The sequence below is a fragment of the Meles meles genome, chromosome 7, assembly GCF_922984935.1.
Source record: "Meles meles chromosome 7, mMelMel3.1 paternal haplotype, whole genome shotgun sequence".
Classification (NCBI taxonomy): Eukaryota; Metazoa; Chordata; class Mammalia; order Carnivora; family Mustelidae; genus Meles; species Meles meles.
Genome location: NC_060072.1, coordinates 90,272,844 through 90,294,136, shown reverse-complemented (window position 1 = coordinate 90,294,136; position 21,293 = coordinate 90,272,844). Strand labels below are relative to the sequence as shown.

The following is a 21,293-nucleotide window of genomic DNA, read 5'->3' as shown; positions in this document are numbered from 1 at the left end:
CAGAAGTACTCACTTGATACAACCTTGGCCTTAGGCAGATTTTTTTAACCTGTATTTTACAAATAAGGCAGCTGAGGCTGGGCAAAGCTATGGTTCTTACAGAGTCACAAAAATATCTCTTAAGGAGAACATGTAGTTTATTCTAAAGAGGATTACCATTGGTTTGTACAAGCCACCATCTCTTTAATTTTATCCCCCAAAAAACAACAATTCTGTGCTTTCTTTTCTAGACTGATATTTTGTCAGTTCTTGAGATCCAGTTTCCACATGTTAGAAGAATCCAGTAGTCTGATGACCTAGTTTTGAAAAATTCCTGAAGTTCAATTTTAGCAAATTCTCCGGTGCCAACATAATTAGCTTGCACATTTCCTTAGTTTGTAGCATGTTATTTTTAGTTTTTTTTCCTTATAACCACATACGTTTTAAAGTTGGATGAGAGGTTTAAGTCTTTTTAATGTCAGCTGGAGGTGTTTTGCTGCTGTTCCCTTCTGCCAAGGAAGGTAGACTAGAGGGTTCTATATACCAGGTATAGACACTGGGATTTCTTTGGGGGAAGATTCTAAACCACACATTCAATTTCTTTAACAGATCAGGCTGTTTAGGGCTGTTTTTTCTTGAGTAAGCTTTGGTAATTTTTGTCTTTCAAAAAATAGTGTATTTTCATCTAAGTTGCAGGATTTGCTGATCTAAACTTGTTTCCTTACTATCCTTTTAGTATCTGTAGAATCCGTAGTATCATTACCTGCCTCTCCTTCCTTATACTGGTAACTTGTGGCCTCTTTTTTTTTTTTTTCCTGTTCAGTTTATTATTATTATTTTTTAAAAGATTTTATTTATTTATTTGACAGACAGGGACCACAGGCAGGCAGAGAAAGAGGAAGGGAAGCAGGCTCCCTGCTGAGCAGAAAGCCCGATGCGGGGCTGGATCCCAGGACCCTGAGATCATGACCTGAGCTGAAAGCAGAGGCTTAACCCACTGAGCCACCCAGGCATCCTTCCTGTTCAGCTTAGTTAGATGTTTCTTGCTATTGATCTTCTCAAAGAACCAGCTTTGGGATTACTGAGTTTCTTAATTGTTTTTCTTAACTTGATTTCTGCTCTCATCTTTATCCAAGTGAGTTTTCCAGATTGGCGATATTCAGTGCATACAGTCACACCCTGATGCTGAAAGAGTAACACATCCTGAGGGAAATGGAAGCTTTGGTTACTACAAAACTGTAGTATTCAGCACAGTATAGGCTACAGTACAGACATGCAGACCAAAGTAAGAGACTGAGAATCCAGAAATAAGCCCTCACACTTACAATCAGTTGACTTCAACAGGGATGTCAAGATAGCTCATTGGGGGAAAGAAAAGTCTTTTCAACAAATGGTGCTGGGACAACTGGGTACCCATATGCAAAAGAATGAAGTTGAACCCCTTTATCACATCATGCACAGCAATTATCTCATAATGAATTCTAGAACTAAATATAAGAGCTAAGACTATAAAGCTTTGGAAAGAAAATAGAGGAGTAAATCTTAATGAGCTTGGGTTAGGCAAAATCTTACATTTGACATCAAAAACACAAGCCACCAAAAAAGAAATAGATAAATTGGACCTCATCAAAATTTAAAACTTGTGCATCAAAGGACACCATCAAGAATGTGAAAAGAGGTCAAATCAAGCTGAAACCTGCTTTGCAAATAAAGTTTTATTGGACAAAAAAAAAAAAAAAAAAAAAGAATGTGAAAAGACAATGTGTGGAATGGAAGAAGATATTTGCAAATTACATACCTGATAAGGGACTTACATCTGGAATGGTTGAAGCCCTCTTACAACTCAACAATAAAAGACAAATTACCCAATTAAAAAGTGGAAAAAGGATCTGATTAGACGTTTCCCCAGAGAAGATATACATATGGTCAACAAGCACGTGACAAGATGCCCAACATCATTAGTCATCAGGGAAATGCAAATCAAAACCACAATGAGACACCACTTCATATCCCGTAAGATATTATAACAAAAAAAGAGAAATAGCACATGGTGGTGGGGATGTAAAGAAATTGGAACCCTCAGGGGCGCCTGGGTGGTTCAGTGGGTTAAAGCCTCTGCCTTCCGCTCAGGTCATGACTCCAGGATCCTAGGATTGAGCCCCACATCCGGCTCTCTGCTCAGCAGGAAGCCTGCTTCCCCCTCTCTCTCTGTGTGCCTCTCTGCCTACTTGTGATCTCTGTCTGTCAAATAAATAAAATCTTAAAAAAAAAAAGAAAGAAATTGGAATCCTCATATACTGCTAATAGAGTTGTAAACTCATGTAGCCACCGTGGAAAACAGTCTGGCCATTCCTCAAAGGTTAAATATAGAGTCATCCTATGACCCAGGAATTCCACTCCCAGGTATATACCTAAGAGAAATGAAAACAGGCATCCACACAAAAACATGTATACAAATGTTCATAGCAGCATTATTCATAATAGTGTCAAAGCAGAAACAATCCAAATGTTCATTGTATTGGTCAGGGTTCTCCAGAGAAACAGAAACAAGAGAATATATATGTAGATATAAGAGGCAATTTATTATACTAATTTGCTCACCTGGTTATGAAGGTTGAGAAGTTCTACAGTCTGCCATCTGTAAGCTGGGGTAGGGGTGGGGGCCAGGAAAGCCAATGGTGTAACTCGTTCTGAGTCCAAATGCCTGAGAACCAGGAAGCCACTCAGATATCTCCCAGTAAGAGGCTGAAGGCCCAAGAACCAGGAGCTCTGATGTCTGAAGACAGGAAAAGATAGATGTTCCAGCTGAAGAAGAGAATTTGCCCTTCCCTTGCCTTCTCATTCTATTTGGGCCATTAAAAGACTGAATGATGCCTGCCCACATTGGTGGGATGGGATCTCTCTGCTCAGCCTACCAAATCCAATGCTAATTTCTTCTAGAACAATCTCACAGACATACCCAGAAATAAAGTTTTACCAGCTCTCAGGGCACCCCTTAGCCTAGTCAAGTTGGAACATAAAATTAACCATCATATTCATCAACCAATGAATGAGTAAATAAAACGTGGGATGCCCATGAAATGGAATGTTATTTGACCACACAAAGGAATGATGTGCTGGTATGTAGTATAAAATGGTTTGACTTGAACTTTTGACTTTTTTTTAGCATAAAAAAAAAGCCAATCTCAGAAGACCATATTTGGTATGTTTCCATTTATTTGAAATCTCCATAGAAAGTAGATTTGTGGCTACCCAAAGCTGGAGGGCTAGAGCGGAATGGAAAGTGATTTCTAATGGGTACAAGATTCTGGGGGCTGTGGTGAAAATACACTAAAATTAATTGTAATGGTTACACAAATCTGTGAAGATATTAAGACTATCGACTTGTACCCTTTAAGTGGGTGAATTAAATGGTATATGAATTATATTTAAATAATCCCAAAGTATATATATTTGAATAAAGCTGATATACTGTATATGTATACATCTTTCCTTTTATGATCAGGAACGAGACAGAGAGGTCCACACTTACTCCTATTTAACACTGTACTTGAAGTTCTGGCTAGGTAATAAGGCAAGGAAAAAAAGACATAAAAATTAGAAAGGAAGAAGTAAAATTGTTTTGATTTGCAGGTGACACGATCATCTATGTAGAAAGTTCCAATGAGCCTATGAAAATGCTACTGGAACTAGTTTAGCAAGGTTGCAAGATACAAGACGAATAAACAAAAATTAATTGTATTTCTCTACACCAGCAACTATTAGAAGTGGAAGAGACAATATCATTTACAATATCAACAAAAAAGAAGAGAGAAATATGGAAGGACAATGTAAGGACAACTCTGATGAAAGATGTACAAATCCCATACACTGAAAACTAAAAAAACACTGGTAAGAGAAATTAAGTAAGACTTAAATGGAGAGATATATACAGTGTTTATTGCTGAAACGCCTAGTATTGCTGAGATGTCAATTCTCCCCAAACTTATTTTTAGATTCAGTGTAATCTCAATAGAAACCCCAGCATGGTTTTTGTAGAAATTGACAGTTGATTCTAAAATTCATATGGAAATGCAAGCGATCTGGAATAGCTACAACCAACTTTAAGCCGCTGCCTTCACCTCGGGTCATGATCTCGGGGTCCTGGGATCGAGTCCCACATCGGGCTCTCTGCTCAGCGGAGAGCCTGCTTCCCTTCCTCTCTCTCTGCCTGCCTCTCTTGTGATTTCTCTCTGTCAAATAAATAAATCTTAAAAAAAAAAAAAGACTTTATCCACTTGAGAGAGAGCACATGAGAGAGAGAGAGAGATCGCGCGCGCGTGCAGGTGCACGCGCGCAGGAGCACAAGCAGAACTGGGGGAGGGGCAGAGGGGAGACAAGAGGCTCCCTGCTGAGTGGGGAGCCCTATGAGGCCATGAGTCCAGGACCTTGGGATCACAACCCAAGCCCAAGGCAGGTGCTTAACTGATTGAGCCACCCAGGTGCCCCCCCAAAACAACTTCAAAAAAGAAAAAAGTTTGGGGCACCTAGATGGCTCAGTCAGTTAAGCATCTGACTCTTGATTTCTGCTTAGGTCGTGATCTCAGAGTTGTGGGATCAAGCCCAGGGTCCAGCCCCAGGTGGAGCTCCACACTCAGCGGAGAGTCTGCTTAAAGATTCTCTGCCTCTGCCCCTACCGCCACTTGCACATGCACATGCTCTCTTTGTCTCTCTCTCTCTAAAATAAATAAATCTTTTAAAAAATATTTTATTTATTCATTTATTTGAGAGAGAGAAAGAGCATGAGTGGACAGGAGGAGCAGATGGAGAGGGACAAGCAGACTCCCCGCAGAGCACGGAGCCTGATGTGGGGCTTGATCCCCAGACCCTGAGATCATGACTCTAGCCAAAGGCAGACACCTAACAACTGAGCCACCCAGGAGCCCCAAAATGAATAAATCCTTTTTTTTTTTAAAGATTTTATTTATTTACTTGACAGCGAGAGAGAGAGATCACAGGTAGGCAGAGAGGCAGGCAGAGAGAGAGAGAGGGAAGCAGGCTCCCTGCCGAGCAGAGAGCCCAATGTGGGACTCGATCCCAGGACCCTGAGATCATGACCTGAGCCGAAGGCAGCGGCTTAACCCACTGAGCCACCCAGGCGCCCCGATAAATCCTTTTTAAAAAGATTTTATTTATTTATTTGAGAGAGAGCAAGTGGACATGAGCAGGGGGAGGGACAGAGGGAGAGGGAGAAGCAGGCACCCTGCTGAGCACGGAACTGGATGCAGGACTCCATCCCAGGGCTCTGGGATCATGACCCTATCCAAAGGCAGGCGCCCAAAAAACTGAGCCACCCAGGTGCCCCTAAAATAAATAAATCTTAAAAAAAAAAAGTAGTGTGTGGATATGTTGGAATATTACACAGGTGTCAGCAGAATTTTACATATTTAAATGTAGCACCATTTACATGTATTTTTAAAAAGATTTTATTTATTTATTTGACAGAGAGAAAGATCACAAGTAGGCAGAGAGAGGGGGAAGCAGGCTCCCCGCCAAGCAGAGAGCCCGATGCGGGGCTCGGTCCCAGGACCCCGGGATCATGACCCGAGCTGAAGGCAGAGGCTTTAACCCACTGAGCCACCCAGGCGCCCCGTATTTACATATTTTTAAACAGTGATGAACAGAATGATAATTGTAGCATAAATTACTTGATATAAATTAAAAAGGTAAAGTACCAACACTATATTTTTCAAGAACACATAGAGATTTGTCATGTACTGGAGTGGATCCCTAAGAGGAGAAAGGAGATGACAGGAAGGCATGAGTGCCGAAGTAATTACCCCTACTAAACTATGAAGAGACACTTTTGTAGATACATGATTAACTCAGAAGTGAGAGGAGGTGAGAAAACAGCCACAGTGAGCAGACAACTTTTTCCAGAAGTTTGGCAATGACAGGAAGCTGAGAAGGTAGACAGCTTGATGAGGATCTGGGGTGAAGAGGGGAAAGTTAGAGATGGGACATAGTAGAGGAACTCATCTGGGTGCTAATGGGAACATTTGGTAGAGAGGGGAAAGGAGGAGGAGATGCCTGGAACTCATAGAAGGATCTTAGTGTTGGAGGTGGTGGGAGGAGAGGGAATGTCTTGTGATGTGAGGAGGGCGAATTCCTGCAGTTCACAGGAGGGACTTGGAGTTGGGGAAAGCTGGAGTGTGTGCTTTGGGTGGATCTATAGAGTTGGAGATGAATGGTGGGAAAAGAGAGAAGAAATCAAGTTGTTGGGGATGCGTGGGTGGCTCTGTTGGTTAAAGTGTCTGCCTTCAAGGGGCCTGGGTGGCTCAGTTGGTTAAGCAACTGCTTTCAGCTCAGGTTATGATCCTGGAGTCCCAGGATTGAGTCCCGCATCAGGCTCCCTTGGCTTGGCAGGGAGTCTTGTTTCTCCCTCTGACCCTCCCCCTTCTCATGCTCTCTCTCCCTCATTCTCTCTCTCTCTCTCTCTCTCTCTCTCAAATAAATAAATAAAATTTTTTTTTTTAAAAAAAGTGTCTGCTTTCAGCTCAGGTCATGATCCTGGGATCCTGGGATTGAGTTCCACATCAGGCTCCTTGCCCAGCAGGGAGCCTGCTTCTCCCTCTGCCTGCTGCTCCCCCTGCTTGTGATCTCCCTCGCTGTCTCTCTGACAAATAAATAAATAAATAAATAAGATCTTAAAAAAAAAAAAAAGTTGTTCTTTTGGAGAGTGGGGAGGGAGTACTCCAGATTAATAGGATCACTGGACATTGCTGAAATGCCCATTTGAGTTCTGTGTTTTAGAGTTGTGGAGTGTGTGTTATAGGAGGAGTGCTCCCAACAGCAGAGTGAGGGAGGAGTAATATGGGGGGGAGAAACTCCAACTAGTGGAGTATGAGATGGTATGGAGGTCGCAGACCACTGGGCCAGCACCGATTAGGAAGGGGGCCACAGAAGAGGGGAGTGAGTTTTACATGGGATCCCAGGACAAGCAAGGAGATGCAAAGAAAAAACTGGACAAGTCAAAGGGGTGAATAGAAGGTGTTTGAGTTAGAGGACGGGCACAGAGTCTGAGGGGCACAGATAGGGCCCCAGCGAAGAGAACCCGGACAGACAGACAAGGTGGTTCCTAACCCAGAAGGAGGGCCTTGCTGGGCAGGAAGATGGCCCCAGAGTCCTCCCTGCCTCGCATGCAGATGCCCACTCCAGGCTCTGTATCCCCACTGATGTCCTGGCCCGAGGCTGGTGGGGCTCTACTGCCACCCTCTGGGTACCAGGGTAAAACAAGGTTCCACGAAGGGGTCTGAGCCTGTGCAAAGGAGGGGCTCTCTGGTCTGAACGACCTCTACTCTACTTTGGTTCAGCCCGAGAGGGCTCTGGTCTGGGCACGTTTGGCCCTCCGCCACTGCCTTCTTCTCAGACCAGGAGTCAGGGCACTGGTGGGCGAGGGGGCCCGGATGGAGCCCAGTCGTGTACGAGCCTCAGGACGATGAATAAGTTGAAGAATCCACGTAAAATAAGACAATACCTTCCTGACATTGATTAATTTCCTTACCATAAAAAAAAAAGCTCTAATTTTGAAGAAGGGTGGCTTGGTTTCGTATATTTTAATGCAGGGGTTGTCAAAGTGTGCTTCCTCGACCAGCAGGGTCAGCATATTTTGTCAATTCCCAGGCCACGCCCTAGAAGGAATCAGAAAATTTTGGGGTGGGGCTCATCCTATCCTGGCCCGCCCTGGAGGGGATTCCAGGGTGTGGTCCAGTTTGACGATCCCTGTTCTAAGGGAATTTCCACTGCAAGCACCTGCCTCTTCTTAACCAGAGTGCTGCTGGGGCCAGGGGCTGGATGTGCAAGTGAGGGCTTGAACTTAGAGTTAGGAAGGGGAAGGCCTAATGAGGAGACCTGGGGAGGAAAGTCCTCATTCTCACCATGTAAGAGTCTGGAGACCAGATTTGGAGAGCCCCTGACCAGAGGTCAGGACCATGGGGGATCCTGAAAGAATATGACTCAGATGACCCTGGCTTTATGGGGATGAGGTCAACATAGCTGTTCTTCCTGCCTACCAGACAGCAACAGGAACCACTGAAGAGTTAGAAGACAATGTAAGAAAATATTAGGAGCACTTAAAGAGCTTCAAGTCGTGTACCAAAAAGTACTTTCTGGAACTAAAGAAACGTTATTCCAATAACCACAAAAATTAGCATATGCATCAAAAGAGAAAAGTCTAGTTCCTGCTGGGACTCAAATTAGTGGCTTGGAAGGACAAGTGGAAAAAATATTTCAAAGCACAGAGCAAATAATACAAAGAGATGGAAATAAAGAGGAAAATTTGAGACTTGGAGAATAGATCCAGCAGTCCTAACATTCAAATGTATTAGCACCAAAAGAACGAAAAGGCACAGATGGAAGAGAGGTAATAACTTAAAAATAGAAGACTTCAGTGACTTGAAGATCTCAGCTTGCAGACCAAAAGGGCACAGGAAGACACAAAAAAGGAAAGAAAAGACAGACATCTAAGCATGAAACTCCTGAATTCCAAGATTAAAGAAAAACATTTTCAGGTTTCTAGACAGAAAGAGCCAGTTCTGTACAAAGGGAAAAGAATCAAATTGACCCAGGACTCTCCATCTGAGGTACTGGAAGCTAACCGTGGGGACAGTGAGAGAAAAGGATTGGCTGCCCAGGGACCTCATCCCCAGCTGGGAAAGCTTTCACCTGTCAGAGCAAAAGAAAGATATTTAGAGCTACAAAGAGTATCTCAATCTCCTATCTCACCTGAGGAAAATACTCAAGAAAAAAACTCAGGGAATGGAGAAGTCAAGGTAGAGGAAGATGAGGGGGGAGGAAAACCTGCACTGAATAGGACACTTGGCCAAATACCACGCTGTTAAATGCCCACAGAGCTGGACAGACACCTAATTAGGCCTAGGACCCTAAGTGCTGTGTTCTCTTAGGCACACCTAGGGATGGGAAGCAGAATAAGAGAGATCAAAGTATCCTGAAGGTCTCTCTTACGCGGGTAGAAGTGGCAGGAAAATAAAACATCTCAATTGAAGAAATAATTGGTATATTAACTTTTTAAAGTTTTTGTTTCTTTACTTGAGAGAGAGGAGAGTAGGAGCAGGGGGAGCAGCAGAGGGAGAAGCAGACTCCCCACCGAGCAGGGAGCCCCAAACGGGGCTCGGCCCCAGCACCCTGAGATCATGACCTGAGCTGAAGGCAGATGCTTAATGGCCTGAGCCTCCCAGATGCCCCATAATTGGTATATTTTAAAGTGATGACGAAGAAGTAGGTATTGGATTATCAGTGCAAGTAAGGATAGGTAACTATCAAGGGATTGGAAAAGTGCGCTTGAACTTCCAAAACAACAAGGGAGTAGGGGAAATGGAAGGAATAGTAGCAACTCACTATGGCATGATGAAGGAACATATGATACAAGATATGATACATAACACATTGAAACCAAATGTGCCATTCATTCCACTTTGGAAATCACAATTCAAAATAAGACATAAAATCAGTTGATTTCAATATGCTAGCAATGAACAATCATAAATTGAAATTAAGAAAACAATAGCATTAGGGCGCCTGGGTGGCTCAGTGGGTTAAGCCGCTGCCTTTGGCTCAGGTCATGATCTCGGGGTCCTGGGATCGAGTCCCGCATCGGGCTCTCTGCTCAGTGGAGAGCCTGCTTCCCTCTCTCTCTCTCTGCCTGCCTCTCTGCCTAGTTGTGATCTGTCAAATAAATAAATAAAATCTTAAAAAAAAAAAAAGAAAACAATAGCATTAAAACATATGAAATACTGAGAGACAAATCAGATGTGCAAATTCTGCGTGCTTAAAACTATGAAATTTTGGGGTGCCTGGGTGGCTCAGTTGGTTAAATGGTTGCCTTTGGTTCAGGTCATGCATGATTCCAGAGTCCTGGGATCAACCCCCATGTCGGGGTCCCTGCTCAGTGGAGGGCCTGCTTCTCCCTCTGCCTACCTATGCTCTCTCTCTCTATCTCTCTGTCAAATAAATAAATAAAATCTTTTTTTAAAATTAAAAAAAATAGGGGCGCCTGGGTGGCTCAGTGGTTTAAGCCGCTGCCTTCGGCTCAGGTCATGATCTCAGGGTCCTGGGATCGAGTCCCACATCCGGCTCTCTGCTCGGCAGAGAGCCTGCTTCCTCCTCTCTCTGCCTGCCTCTCTGCCTACTTATGATCTCTCTCTGTCAAATAAATAAATAAAATCTTAAAAAAAAATTAAAAAAAATAAAAACAGTGAACAAAAATTGTTGGTACATATAGGAAAGTATATTCCATTTTTAAAGCAGTGATCATAAAGCAAAATGAAGACAATAGACATAATTTTCTGCTTATCAGGTTGGCCAAAATAAAGAAGTTGACCCAACCCCATATGCACAAGAGCATTAGGAAATGGGCGATGTCATATAACTTAAACTCACTCAAACCTTCCAGAGGGAAGTTTTTAATTTGGCAACTTATACAAAATTGAGAGTAATACCGCCCAATGTTCTAGTAATTCGGTTTCTCGAAAACCGCTGTAGGAAAATGCACAAAGATGTGTATGTATACACGAGGAAGTTCATCATAGAATTGTGTATAAGAGCCAAATACTGGAAACAATTGAAATGTACGTCAATAGTTAAATAACTTCTAGTGTATACATGCAGTAAGTAAAAGTGAGGAAATAGATCTATATTGTTGACATGAAAAGATATCCATTCACACTGTTCACATGGAAAAGAAAAAAAAGAAGTACCGGGTGCCTGGGTGGCTCAGTCAGTTGAGCGTCCCTGTTTGGCTCAGGTTGTCATCCCAGGGTTCTAGGATCAAGCCCTGCATCAGGCTCCCTGCTCAGCGGGGAGTCTGCTTCTCCCTCTGCCCATCCCCCTGCTCGTGCTCCCTCTCTCTTGCAGGCACACAGAAATAAATAAACTAATTTTGAAAAAGATTCTTATAAAAGAAAGAAGTACCTATCTTCTCTTAGGAATCCTGGTTTGTTTGATCCTCTGTCCCCCGGGGCTAAGTTCCCTAAAAGTTTACTGGTCTAGATGTCTTCCCCACACCAGGTGAGGGGGGGACCTGCATAAGGAGGACAGAAATGATCCTCTCCTTTGAGTGACTACACGGTCTGGTTTCTGGAATGGTGCTGAACATGAATCTTTTGACCTTCTGAACCCGTACAGTCAGGACACTCTTCATTTTTAAGGTCCCCTTGTAGCTGTGGAAAATGGGGCTCAGGAAGGTGAGATAATCGCATAAGGTCTGTACAGGCACTTCCTCTCCTGGGTCTGCTGTGGCCCGTCCCAGATGCGCCAGAGGTTGCTGGGAGCAGAAGGATTAAGGGGTGTAGAAATGTGAGGTGAAGTAGGAGTAGAGGTGGAAAGGAAGGTGAAGCTGGGTTTTGGGGAGGGGATGGCATTAAAAAGGCAATAGATGTCATCCAAGACCCTCAGCCCCTCCCACCACACAGTCTTGCCTCTGGGGACCCAGCTCTTCTGGTGTGCCTGTCAAAGTGGGCCTTCAACAAAGAATGAATGAAGGAATAAACAAATGAATCAATAAAAAGAGACACAGTTTATTATTGTACTGGAACAGTACAAAAAGCCAGCCAAACCCTTCTCAGACCTTGGCGGCCCCGGCTTCTTTAGGTCACCCTGCATTGATCAGATCTGTAAGATCCTTCAAGTCTTCCCAAGTCTGGACAGTCATGAGGTAGGAGGGGACTCTGTGCCTGGTCTAGGGGGATGGAGGCTCAAGAGCCACCACCATTCCGTGTCTGTGCTCAGCGGCCCTCTGGGTCCACGGATCTCCGTCTCTGGAGTTCCCTGGTGGGTCAAGCCTGCCAGGCCCCCTTGACTTGGAGCTAGATCTAGGAGTGCAGGGAGAGGCACCCTGGTCCCAGGCTTGCAGGCAGAGAAGAACTTGGTGGTATCATCTGGGCAGTGAGGGTACTCTGCTCTCTAGGTATGGCAGGACCAAGATCGAGGTGTCACCAGCCCCCAGAAGGTCGTCTGTGTCGGAGAGAGGTGAATTGTCCATGAGCCCCCCGTGCTCACCCTACACATCCAAGACACAGAAGTCCCCACACCAGGCCTTGGTCCCTGACCAAATGGCTGTTGAACTGGGGAACAATAGAGGGCTGGCTGTTGTGGAGAGGGGGAGGTGTGTCCTTCTGGATGGGGAGCTGATTGACGGTCATGATACCTTACCTGAGGGAGGGGGCAGTGTCGCCGAGCATACCATTCCTGGCAGTACAGGCTGACCTGGATGCCTTGGCCCAGAAAGAGCATGGTCCACATTAACACATTCCATGCCGGGCCCGTGTGCCGGTCATGCATCATGAAGTTCATCAGCCCTGACGTGAGAGGAAATCTTGTTACTCCAACTCCAGACACCTCATCTCCCTGGCTGCCTTCTCATCTCAGGGCACTGGGGAGTGATGGAACAGGAACTTGAACCCAGATCTAGCAACCCATAGAGATCTCAAGTGGCTCATGTGAAAGCAGGATTCCTCTGTTTATACAGCAGTATTCTGGATCTTATACTAAACCTTCCATCCTCACGCCACTTCTCCCCCTTGTCTCCCTTTATGTGTGCCCTGCTCAGATGCTCCTCTCCAGCCAGAAATCTTCTCCCACATCCCCCAAGAAATCCCCTGCTGCCTCCCTCCCTGTTTCCAAGTTCCTTCACACCCCAACTTTCATGCTTCCCCCTCCAGAAGGGTGTGTGTCCTCCCCCTGTCAGTCTGGAATTTCCAGAAGCAGGACTCCAGGCTTCCTCCCTCTGGATGGCTCCCCCTCCCGTGGCACCTGGAGGCCCAGCTCACCTCCAATAACTAAGAAGAGTATCAGCATGACAGGGTAGAAGAATCCCAGGACAAAGCAGAAGATGTACTCGTGGACCACGGCAGAAACCAGGAAGACACCCAGCATGGCAGCCCCTCGGGCCCGGCCGCCAAGGAGCTGGCAGGGGTGGGGGGAGGAGGGTGGAATAAGTCTCCTCAAGACTTCTCCACAGAGTCCCCTCTTTAAGGAAACCAGGAGAGTGTATGGTACCATGGAAAGAATATGGGATTTGGGGTCTGAAGGGCTGGTATATCTTATTTAAGAGCATTTTATTAGTTCTTTGGCTAATGCAATCTTTAAAAGGGGATATAATTATACTTGTCAGGATTAGTGCAGATCATGTATGTGAAAAGTCTTGGTAACTGAGAGTTGCTATATGCATGTTCCTGAGGAGTCTAAGGAGGGGGCAATGCTGTTGGGGGGTGGAGTTAAGGATAAGGAAGGAAGGAAGTTAGACCCTAAGGAGGATTTTCTGCCCACTGGGTTGGGTAGAAGAGCGTAGATGGAGGTCAAGGGGGCCCCTGGGTCTGGAAAAGGTGAATGGTGTAGACAGAGGGAAAGAGAATGTCCTGGAAAGATTCTACTAGCTGTGGGAGCTGGGGAGGGGGCGGTCTGCTGAGCCCATACCCACAGTCCATCTTGATAGACGTAGCTGTATAGCCAGTCATGGACCACCACGTTCCAAGTGCGGTAGTAGTTGGAGAAGGACGTCGAATTCCACCAGTCCTAGGGGAAGAATGGGGTCAGGGTTAGGGGAAGGAGGTGAGCATCAGGGTCCTGACTCTTCTGGGGCCCCAGCTGCTCCTCCTTGCTTCCTGCATCCTGTCTCAGTGTTCCCTAGGGGGCTGGCCCCCGCTGAAGAGAGACAGCAGGCCCTCTCCCAGGCGCCTCTTCAGGATCTGGGGACCTCCCTCCTTTGCCCCCTCTCAGGGGAAGACGATTCCAAAGTACCATGTGAATGACAGCTGTTGGCCCTGGCTAGTCAGGAGGTGGAGGGGTGACATCAGAACCATATCCAGGGCAGCACGTTTCTCACGTGGGAGATGGCACAACGGAGGTGATGCCCTATGGAGCTACCAACCTCCCCAGATCACTCTCCAGCCCTCCCTGCATCCAGCTCCCAAGGGGGTCAGGTCCAGGCCCCACCCGGTAGAACATTCTGTCTCCAAATCGTAGCATCTCTGCGAAGGCGTTGAGCCAGCAGTGGAGGAAGGCAAAGAAGATGAGCAGCAGCATGAAGATGCCTGGTGAGTGGGGACAAGGGCTGAAGGTCAGACTGGCCCATCTGGATCCCCTGGGAAGCTCCAAGGGGCCCTCATTGGCAATCAGGGCCCCAAATCCTACCAACCACTTATTTGTCACTCATTAACTCATGCATTTATTAATTCATCCATCTGCTCATGGACCCCATGTTGGATGCTGGGGATGCACAGATGAAGCTCAAAGCCCCTGACCCTCAGGAGTTCATGGAGTGGTTGAAGAGAGAGAGTGAGCAGAGAGAGACAGAGGCAGAGATAGGGACGGAGTCATGTCCAACCATTCATCAAGGTCAAGTGTCCTGGGAGCTAAGCATGGTGGCCATTGATGAGCTTAGCAGTGCAGAAAAAGGGGTGGGTCATGGTGATTGATGGCTAAAACTGAAAGGCTTCCTGGAGGTGGAGGCTCCAAAACCAGACTGGACTTCGCTGCTGGAAAATGGGGAAAGGAAGTCCAAGTTGAGGGACCAGTATCAGCAAAGGCCTGGAGGCATGAAAGTGAGTATCTTTCAAGGAATGGGCGGGGCCTGGGGCAGGATGAGAAGATAGGAGGGGCTTTCTGGGAAGGGGCCTTGAATGCCAGGCCAAGGGGTCAAACTGTATCTGGAGAGGCCAGCAATGGGGAGTCACTGGAGTTTTTGAAGCAGGGTGGGGAATGACTAACCTGGAGGAGGGATATTCATCTGGGCAGCAGTGTCGGGGGCAGGCAGGGGAGGAAGGATTGAAGGGGTAAGGAGACAGGTGAGAAGGCCAATGTAGAAAGAGAGAGAGTGGAGTGGTCATCTGAAGTGAGCCATGATGAGGGGCCGCATGTGGGAGAGGTTCCGGAGGCAGGAGGTGTTGAACCTGACTGAAGGGAAAGAGCAAGGGGAGGGAGGAGTCCCCTACTAGGAAGCTTCACCAGGGTGCAGCCCTCCCCAACCCTGCCTTTGGTGACCACACCTGGCAACGTGGCATGCATGATGGAGAGCACCAGAGCCCGGGTACTGAAGGGCTCCCGGCTCATGTTGGCAAAGACAGGAACGCAGAGACGGCTCAGGATGAAACAGGCATACAGCACGCAGCCCAGGGCCTGGGGAGGGGTGTGGGAGGGGTGGGGGACATGTCACTTTAAGAGGGGTCACAAGCAGCTCCCCCTCCTTCTGGAATTGGATTCTAGCCCAGCACCTGCCTCCTCTTTCCTTAGAGCATCCCCCATCTCACTCCCAGAAATGCCCCCCAGCCACCACGTGTCTGCCCTTCTACCCCATCTTCTGACCTGGGCGAAGTTCTTGGCCACATAATTCCACCTGACGTTGGGTGTCCTGCAACAGCAATGGGGATAACATGTTTCCCATCGTTTTATTTTGTTCCCTGCCTTCACGGGCACAGGCCCTCTTTCCGAATCTCCCGCAGTTCCTCAGGCCTGGGAGGATAATCTGAGGAGGTAAAGGTCTAGAACATTCTGCATCATCCATAATAGACACAGCAAATGGATTTTTAGCTTGAATGTCAACTAAAGTGACTAACCATCAGGTGTTTGCTCCAGACTGACCGGTTTCCCAAGGTGGAGGACTTTTGGTACTAAAATAGGGGCAGTCCTTGGCAAGCCAGGACAGTTGGTCACTCTCGTGTCACCATGGGCTGTGCAAAGGAGAAGGGATAGTTTACCTGCCACTTATTTCCCACTGTAATTATGGGAAGCTTCTTGAGAAACTGGCCAGGGTCTGGGGTGAGGCTAAAGACCCCAGAGAGAGGAAAAGAGAAGGGCAATGTCCCTGATGGGCCTGGGCATTTGGGAAAGAGGTACAGGGTCTTACCTGGGGTAAGTCTTCCTGTAGATGAGTGTAGGGCAGAAGAGGAAGTAGAGGTAGCTGGAGAAACTGGGGGCTTGTTTGCTGTCACCTGGGGAAGAGTGAGAGGGCTCCGTCAGTGAAGGGGGAAGGGAGAGAGGGTGGGAGAGGGGTGGGGGCTGGGGAAGGGCCGGTGGGTGGAGGGCTGGGTAGGACAGGTGTTCAGGGGATGGGTGAGGGGCTGGATATTAGGTCTGGAGGTGTGGCAGGGAAGGTGAGACTATGCAGGAGCTGAAGCTGCTCTTTGACACCCTTCTTTTGCTTCCATTCCAGGCACCCTACTTCCTGGTACAGGACCTGCTTTGTCATTTTTCATTTGGCACCCACAAGTTCCACCACACATTCTTTCTCTCCTTATGTTCTGACTTCCTAATATAAGGCTCTCACACCCTGGGTCTTTCCAGGCTAGGCCTGGAAATTGGAAAGTGCCAGAAGTCCTGGGTGTCAGAGGCGCCATATCTCAGAGGCAGGACTTGAGAATGCCTGATGATTAAGGCCCACAGAGTCCAGTTGGGAGGCCAGAGTTCTGCCCTGGGGGCAGCACAGGCTCAGGAAGCCAGAGCTTGTATAAGAATCCTGCAACCGCTGACTTCACTCAAACAGCCAAAAGGCCTGAGATCACAGCGGGGCCCACGCAATGCCTCACCTACTCTGGCACAAAGGGCTCCAGGCACAGCCTCTCTCAAGAAGGAGTAGCTCTTCATCAGAAGCCTGACCTGAGATGGAATGGAAAGGAGGTTAATTTGCTGTGTGGCTTTGAGCTAATCACTTAACATCTCTGTGCGCTCCTTTACCGAAGAGAGGCAGGTGGATTGCAAAATCTGTACCATCAAAGCCCGTATTTTATCTTTTTGTCTGATAGTCTTTTTTTTTTTTTTAAGATTTTATTTATTTATTTGACAGATAGAGATCACAAGTAGGCAGAGAGGCAGGCAGAAAGAGAGAGGAGGAAGCAGGCTCCCTGCTGAGCAGGGAGCCCCATGCGAGGCTCCATCCCAGTATGCTGGGATCATGACCCAAGCCGAAGGCAGAGGCTTTAACCCACTGAACCACCCACGCGCCCCTGTCTGATAGTCTTATAGCCTAACAGGTCGCTCCTGGATGAGTCAAGGGTAAACGGGTACAGGAAAGGTCAGGGCGGAGCCTCCAGCCAGCCAACCCCGGTGACTCCTTGCAAAGTCCGATTTCATTTGCACAGCAGCAAACTTCCTTGGAGCCCCCGCTGGTGCGCTCAAAGCTCAAACCTTTGAAGACAGACTCCGCTTCTAGGAACTAGCTCCGCCCCCACCAACCCCCCAGGGGCCCCGCCCCCAGCTTCGTCTCGCCCATCACCTGCTCAAAGACTAGGATACAGCGCGAGGCCGGCGGGAGCTGATACTTCAGGGCCACGTGGACCGGGAGGACGCAGAGCACCGCATTGTGGGCGGCCAGCAGCACGCAGCCTAGGCCCACCCCCAGCATCCAGGCCCCTCCAGCCCGGGGCCTCGCCCACAGCCGCAGGGCCTGGTAGGGCACCAGCAGAGTGGACAGGAACATGGGGACCCACGTCATCAGCGCCAAGGGCAGTTGTCCAAAGCTGAAGATCAGTAGGTCAAACTCCAGCATCAGCCTTGGAATGGAGAGGGAGAAACAAAGGAGACAAATGTGTGGCCCAGCTTTGTCCCGTCCCTCTGCAGTCAGAGTTCTTGGAAGATAAACCAAGGTATTTTGTGAAAGTTACCAACGCCCCATATCTGAAGGTTTTCAAGATGGCACCTCTGTTGTCCCGAAGTTCTGGCACAGGGTGTTGCCTGAAAAGACTCAATCGTGGGGTGGTTTTGCTTACACATGACCTTTAGAGCTCTCTGAATCTTAGGGTGTTGCAGGAGGGCTCAGAACTTTGTATGCTGCTGATATTAAAGTACGGGGTATTCAGAGTTCCGTTACTTGTGTTCTTTTGGAGTGTCTGTAGCTGTAGATGGAGTTGTAGAAAGCAGGTCGTTGGGTGTTTTATTTGCTTATGTTTAGATTGTATGGTTTGTAACAGGGAAAAATTGGAAACCACCTAAATGTCCATGAATGAGTAAAGGACAGTGAGCTGACATGGAAAAATCTCTAAGATAGGAAGATAAGTTATTAAGGAGTAAAAACACAACAGTAAGTACAGTAAGTATCTTATTTATGCAAAGCCTCACAACAGACACCTTCTTGGTTCTTGTGCACATCAGGATGTGAACACATGGAAAATGCCCTAGAGGGAAACTCTCAAAACTGTTAAAAATGTTACCTCTGACAGCGGTCTGGGGCTGGTGGAGTGGTCAGAAAGGACTGTCACTTTTATGTGTATTCAAACTTTTTCCTGAGATTTGATCCTTCTATTCCTCATATAATTAATAACGATTTTGCCAAAAGGCAATTCTGTTGCTGAACCCACAGATTCTTGGTCCTCTTCTTTTTACTGCTTCCTAAACTGTACTTCTGGTGAGACAGGGGAGGTGTAAATACAGATCCCCACCCTGAGCTCTTCACCTCTCTGAGACTCATCCCCAGAGTTGGTGGTGCTCTGGGGGGATGTCAGTGGTCATGTCTGGGTTCCCCACAAGACTGGGAGTGCCTCAGAGACTGAGATGGGGTCTGGCTCTTATCTCTAGCCCTCAGGTCGGGGAATTGGAAGGTGCCCAATGGAGGTTACTTGGATCAAACAGTGCTGACTTGGGAGGGAGTGTGAGAGGTAGGAAGTGTGCCTGTGTGTTCACATGGATCTGCTTCAGGGCACGGTTGCTGCTGAGAAGTATTTGAGCAGGAGACAGAATGTCCTCAGAGTGGTTGACCGGGGAGGCCATCCAAGGCTGTGGAAGGAAGAAGTCTAAGAGTGTGTTTTAGGTGGCAAGGTTGTTGGAAGCGATGGTGATGTGTGTCCAGTAATCAAAGGATCAAAGTGGGGGGGGGGGGCAGGCTGTGGTTGCTCAGGCCAGTGGCAGATGGAACACTGGGTACCTAGGGGTCTGATCTGTGTGCCTATCCCAGGCGGGAGGGGGGCCTACCTGCCCTCGTCGATGAAGTCAATGGCCAGGGTGCTGATGATGAAGACACACAGGCCGGCGATGAACATGTGGTAGATGGTACGGAAATGTTGCACTTCCATCAGCTCACTGCAGGGACAGGGGCCCGGATGTTGGTGTGGGAGAGTCCTCAAGGTCATGGGGACCAGCTTAGGCATGATACACATGCGGGATGGGGACTAGCGATTGGGAACTTGCTGCTAAGGACCAGCTTAGGCATGATACACATGCGGGGTGGGGACTAGCGATTGGGAACTTGCTGCTAAGGGCTGGGACATGGCTGGGACATCTCATCCTGGTGGCCTTTCTTCCACAATCATGCCCAGGGCAAATGGGGAACATGAACTTTAGAAACTCTCTCCAAGTCTTCCCTCCAAACCCCTAGAACCTGAGGATTTGAATCGAAGGGTCCTGGACCCCAGCCAAACCTCTTTCTTTTCCTCCCATCCTGGGTCCGTGATGTGGACTTACTCAAGCAGGGACTTTCGGATGATGAAAATTTTCCGTTTCCCCAGGGATGACTCCCGGGCCCTAAATGAAGACAGTTGTTCTGGGTCAGGACCTGAGAGAAGAAGGCTCTGGGCAGAGAGCAGAGCCTTGCAGAAGGTGGATACTTGGGAGCCAAGGGCAGTAGTAGAGGAAGGTCAGGGTGAGGGCCAGAGGGCAGGACCAGGTGGAAGGTCAGGGCCAGGGCAGAACCAGGCCCAGAGGTGGAGGTCAGGGTCAGGCAGGCAAGGCCATAAGGACAACAGAGAGAAGGTTGACGTCAGGGTCATGCCCACACGGACAAACGAGGCATGAAATGATACTTAGGGCTCATAACCCTCGCAGCAGAGGCGCCTGCTACAGGAACCCAGGCCCCAGCTCCTCAGACGCTCACTTGCTCGAGGAATCTGGAGGCGCGGAGGGCGGAGGTCCACCTTGCGGTGGGTAGGACTGAACGGCCTCCCACATGGCCCGGTCCAGCAGCTCCATCAGCGGTCCCTGAGCTTGCTCCAACAGCTGCATCTTGACAGCCTACGGGACAGAGCAGGGCAGGCCGGTGGTCGCTCCCCCAGTGAGCCGTCCTCTCATTCACCGTGTATTTGCTGAGCTTCTCTGCGCACCGGCCGAGTCGTTAAGTGCCGGGAACAGGCAAGGCTCTGGCCCACGGGTTCCCCCCCAGATTTCTTTCTCCCCGGCTTCCCAGGGCAGCAGTGAGGACCAAGGAAAGCCACTTCCACGGCCAGGGTCTGGATGCCGACCACCTTATCCTCTCTGACCCTACTCTCTTCTCCCTCTCCCCAGCCCTCCCTCTCCTGACCTTTATCCCGCCAACAGAAGACTGTTCACTGGCTGACTTTTGGCCCCTGGCCTCCTGATAAGTATTTCTGACCCCTCTATCTTAACCCTTAGCTCTCACCTCATCTAAAGGGTTTGAGCCCCTCCACTCCAAGACCTGTTCCTCTTGACCTCTGACCTCTGACTACCCTCACCTCCATATGTCGGGTCCATTGCACCAAGTCCATGCCTCTGTCCTTCTTGGTGTTTCCTAGGAGGAGGGGTCAAAGGGCATATCCAAAGGGGAGAAGTTAGGCTTCTGCCACCTCAGACAGACCCAGAAGCATCCTCTGTCCAGGAAACCCTTTCTGTCAGCTCAGCAGCCTCCCTGCCCCCAACCAGGGGAGTATCTTGTATCATGGTGGGGTGATCAGAAGGGGAAGTTGTTTTTGCAGAGGGTGAGGAGGCCACTGGGAGTCTGATGACATTACCTGGGAAACGGGAAGCTACTCGGTTCACCCTCAGGAGTGAAAGAGCCCACAAGATAGGGCAAGGCCCCAGCTCTGAATATCTCTTTTCACTTCCCTCTTCTGGCTGGGCAGTGCCGGGCAGAGACAGTGGCTGCCTTCCCTTGCCTCCCAAGACATCAGGGACGCCCTCTCAACAAGGCATCCCCACCTCCAGCCCCCTTGAGCTCTCTGCCCACCCCTCCAGGGCGGTTCACCTTCTGCCGAGGGCCGGTCCTCTTGCTCTCCTCTCACCCCTTCTCCCCTCCGCAATCGGGCCGCCTTTGGCTCCATGATGTGAGTCTTGACGGGTCAGCAGGCGGCCGCGAAGTGTCCCCTCCCTTCCTTCGCAGCCTGCCAAGCTCTTATCTCACTCAGCTCTTCCGACAGCTCCAAAGACTAAAGTCCTTTCAGGAGGAGGGAACCTCCAGGAGCTTAGCAGGTTAGAGGGTAACGCTTCTCAGTTCCAGGCTGCTGGCTGTCCCAGGCATGGTCCACCCCCAGCGGCCCAAGCCACCACCCAGATGTCCAGCTGAGGGAGCCACGCCTCCAGCTAGAACAGTGGCTTTGCATCTC

General features: G+C 48.4%; 1 protein-coding gene across 3 annotated transcripts; it reads right to left on the bottom strand.

The window, feature by feature from the left end:
- Positions 1-2,580: 2,580 nt before the first annotated feature.
- Positions 2,581-21,059, bottom strand: SOAT2 (sterol O-acyltransferase 2). Of its 3 annotated transcripts, none has more exons than XM_046010698.1 (15): positions 20,936-21,059; positions 20,427-20,482; positions 19,832-19,968; positions 19,423-19,482; positions 18,934-19,041; positions 17,243-17,519; positions 16,557-16,626; positions 15,878-15,962; positions 15,337-15,382; positions 15,021-15,150; positions 13,969-14,066; positions 13,450-13,548; positions 12,804-12,939; positions 12,187-12,332; positions 2,581-2,755 (listed from the first exon to the last, which is right to left on the bottom strand). In XM_046010698.1, exons 1-15 carry the CDS (start codon positions 21,009-21,011, stop codon positions 2,585-2,587), a joined length of 1,695 nt encoding a protein of 564 aa, XP_045866654.1. In that variant the 5' UTR covers positions 21,012-21,059; the 3' UTR covers positions 2,581-2,584. The 3 variants fall into 3 exon arrangements, with proteins under 3 accessions (XP_045866654.1, XP_045866655.1, XP_045866656.1); XM_046010699.1 differs by lacking the exon at positions 2,581-2,755 and adding an exon at positions 11,529-11,988 and having other exon boundaries at positions 20,936-21,054; XM_046010700.1 differs by lacking the exon at positions 2,581-2,755 and having other exon boundaries at positions 12,195-12,332; positions 13,904-14,066; positions 20,936-21,058.
- Between the last annotated feature and the right edge of the window lie 234 nt (positions 21,060-21,293).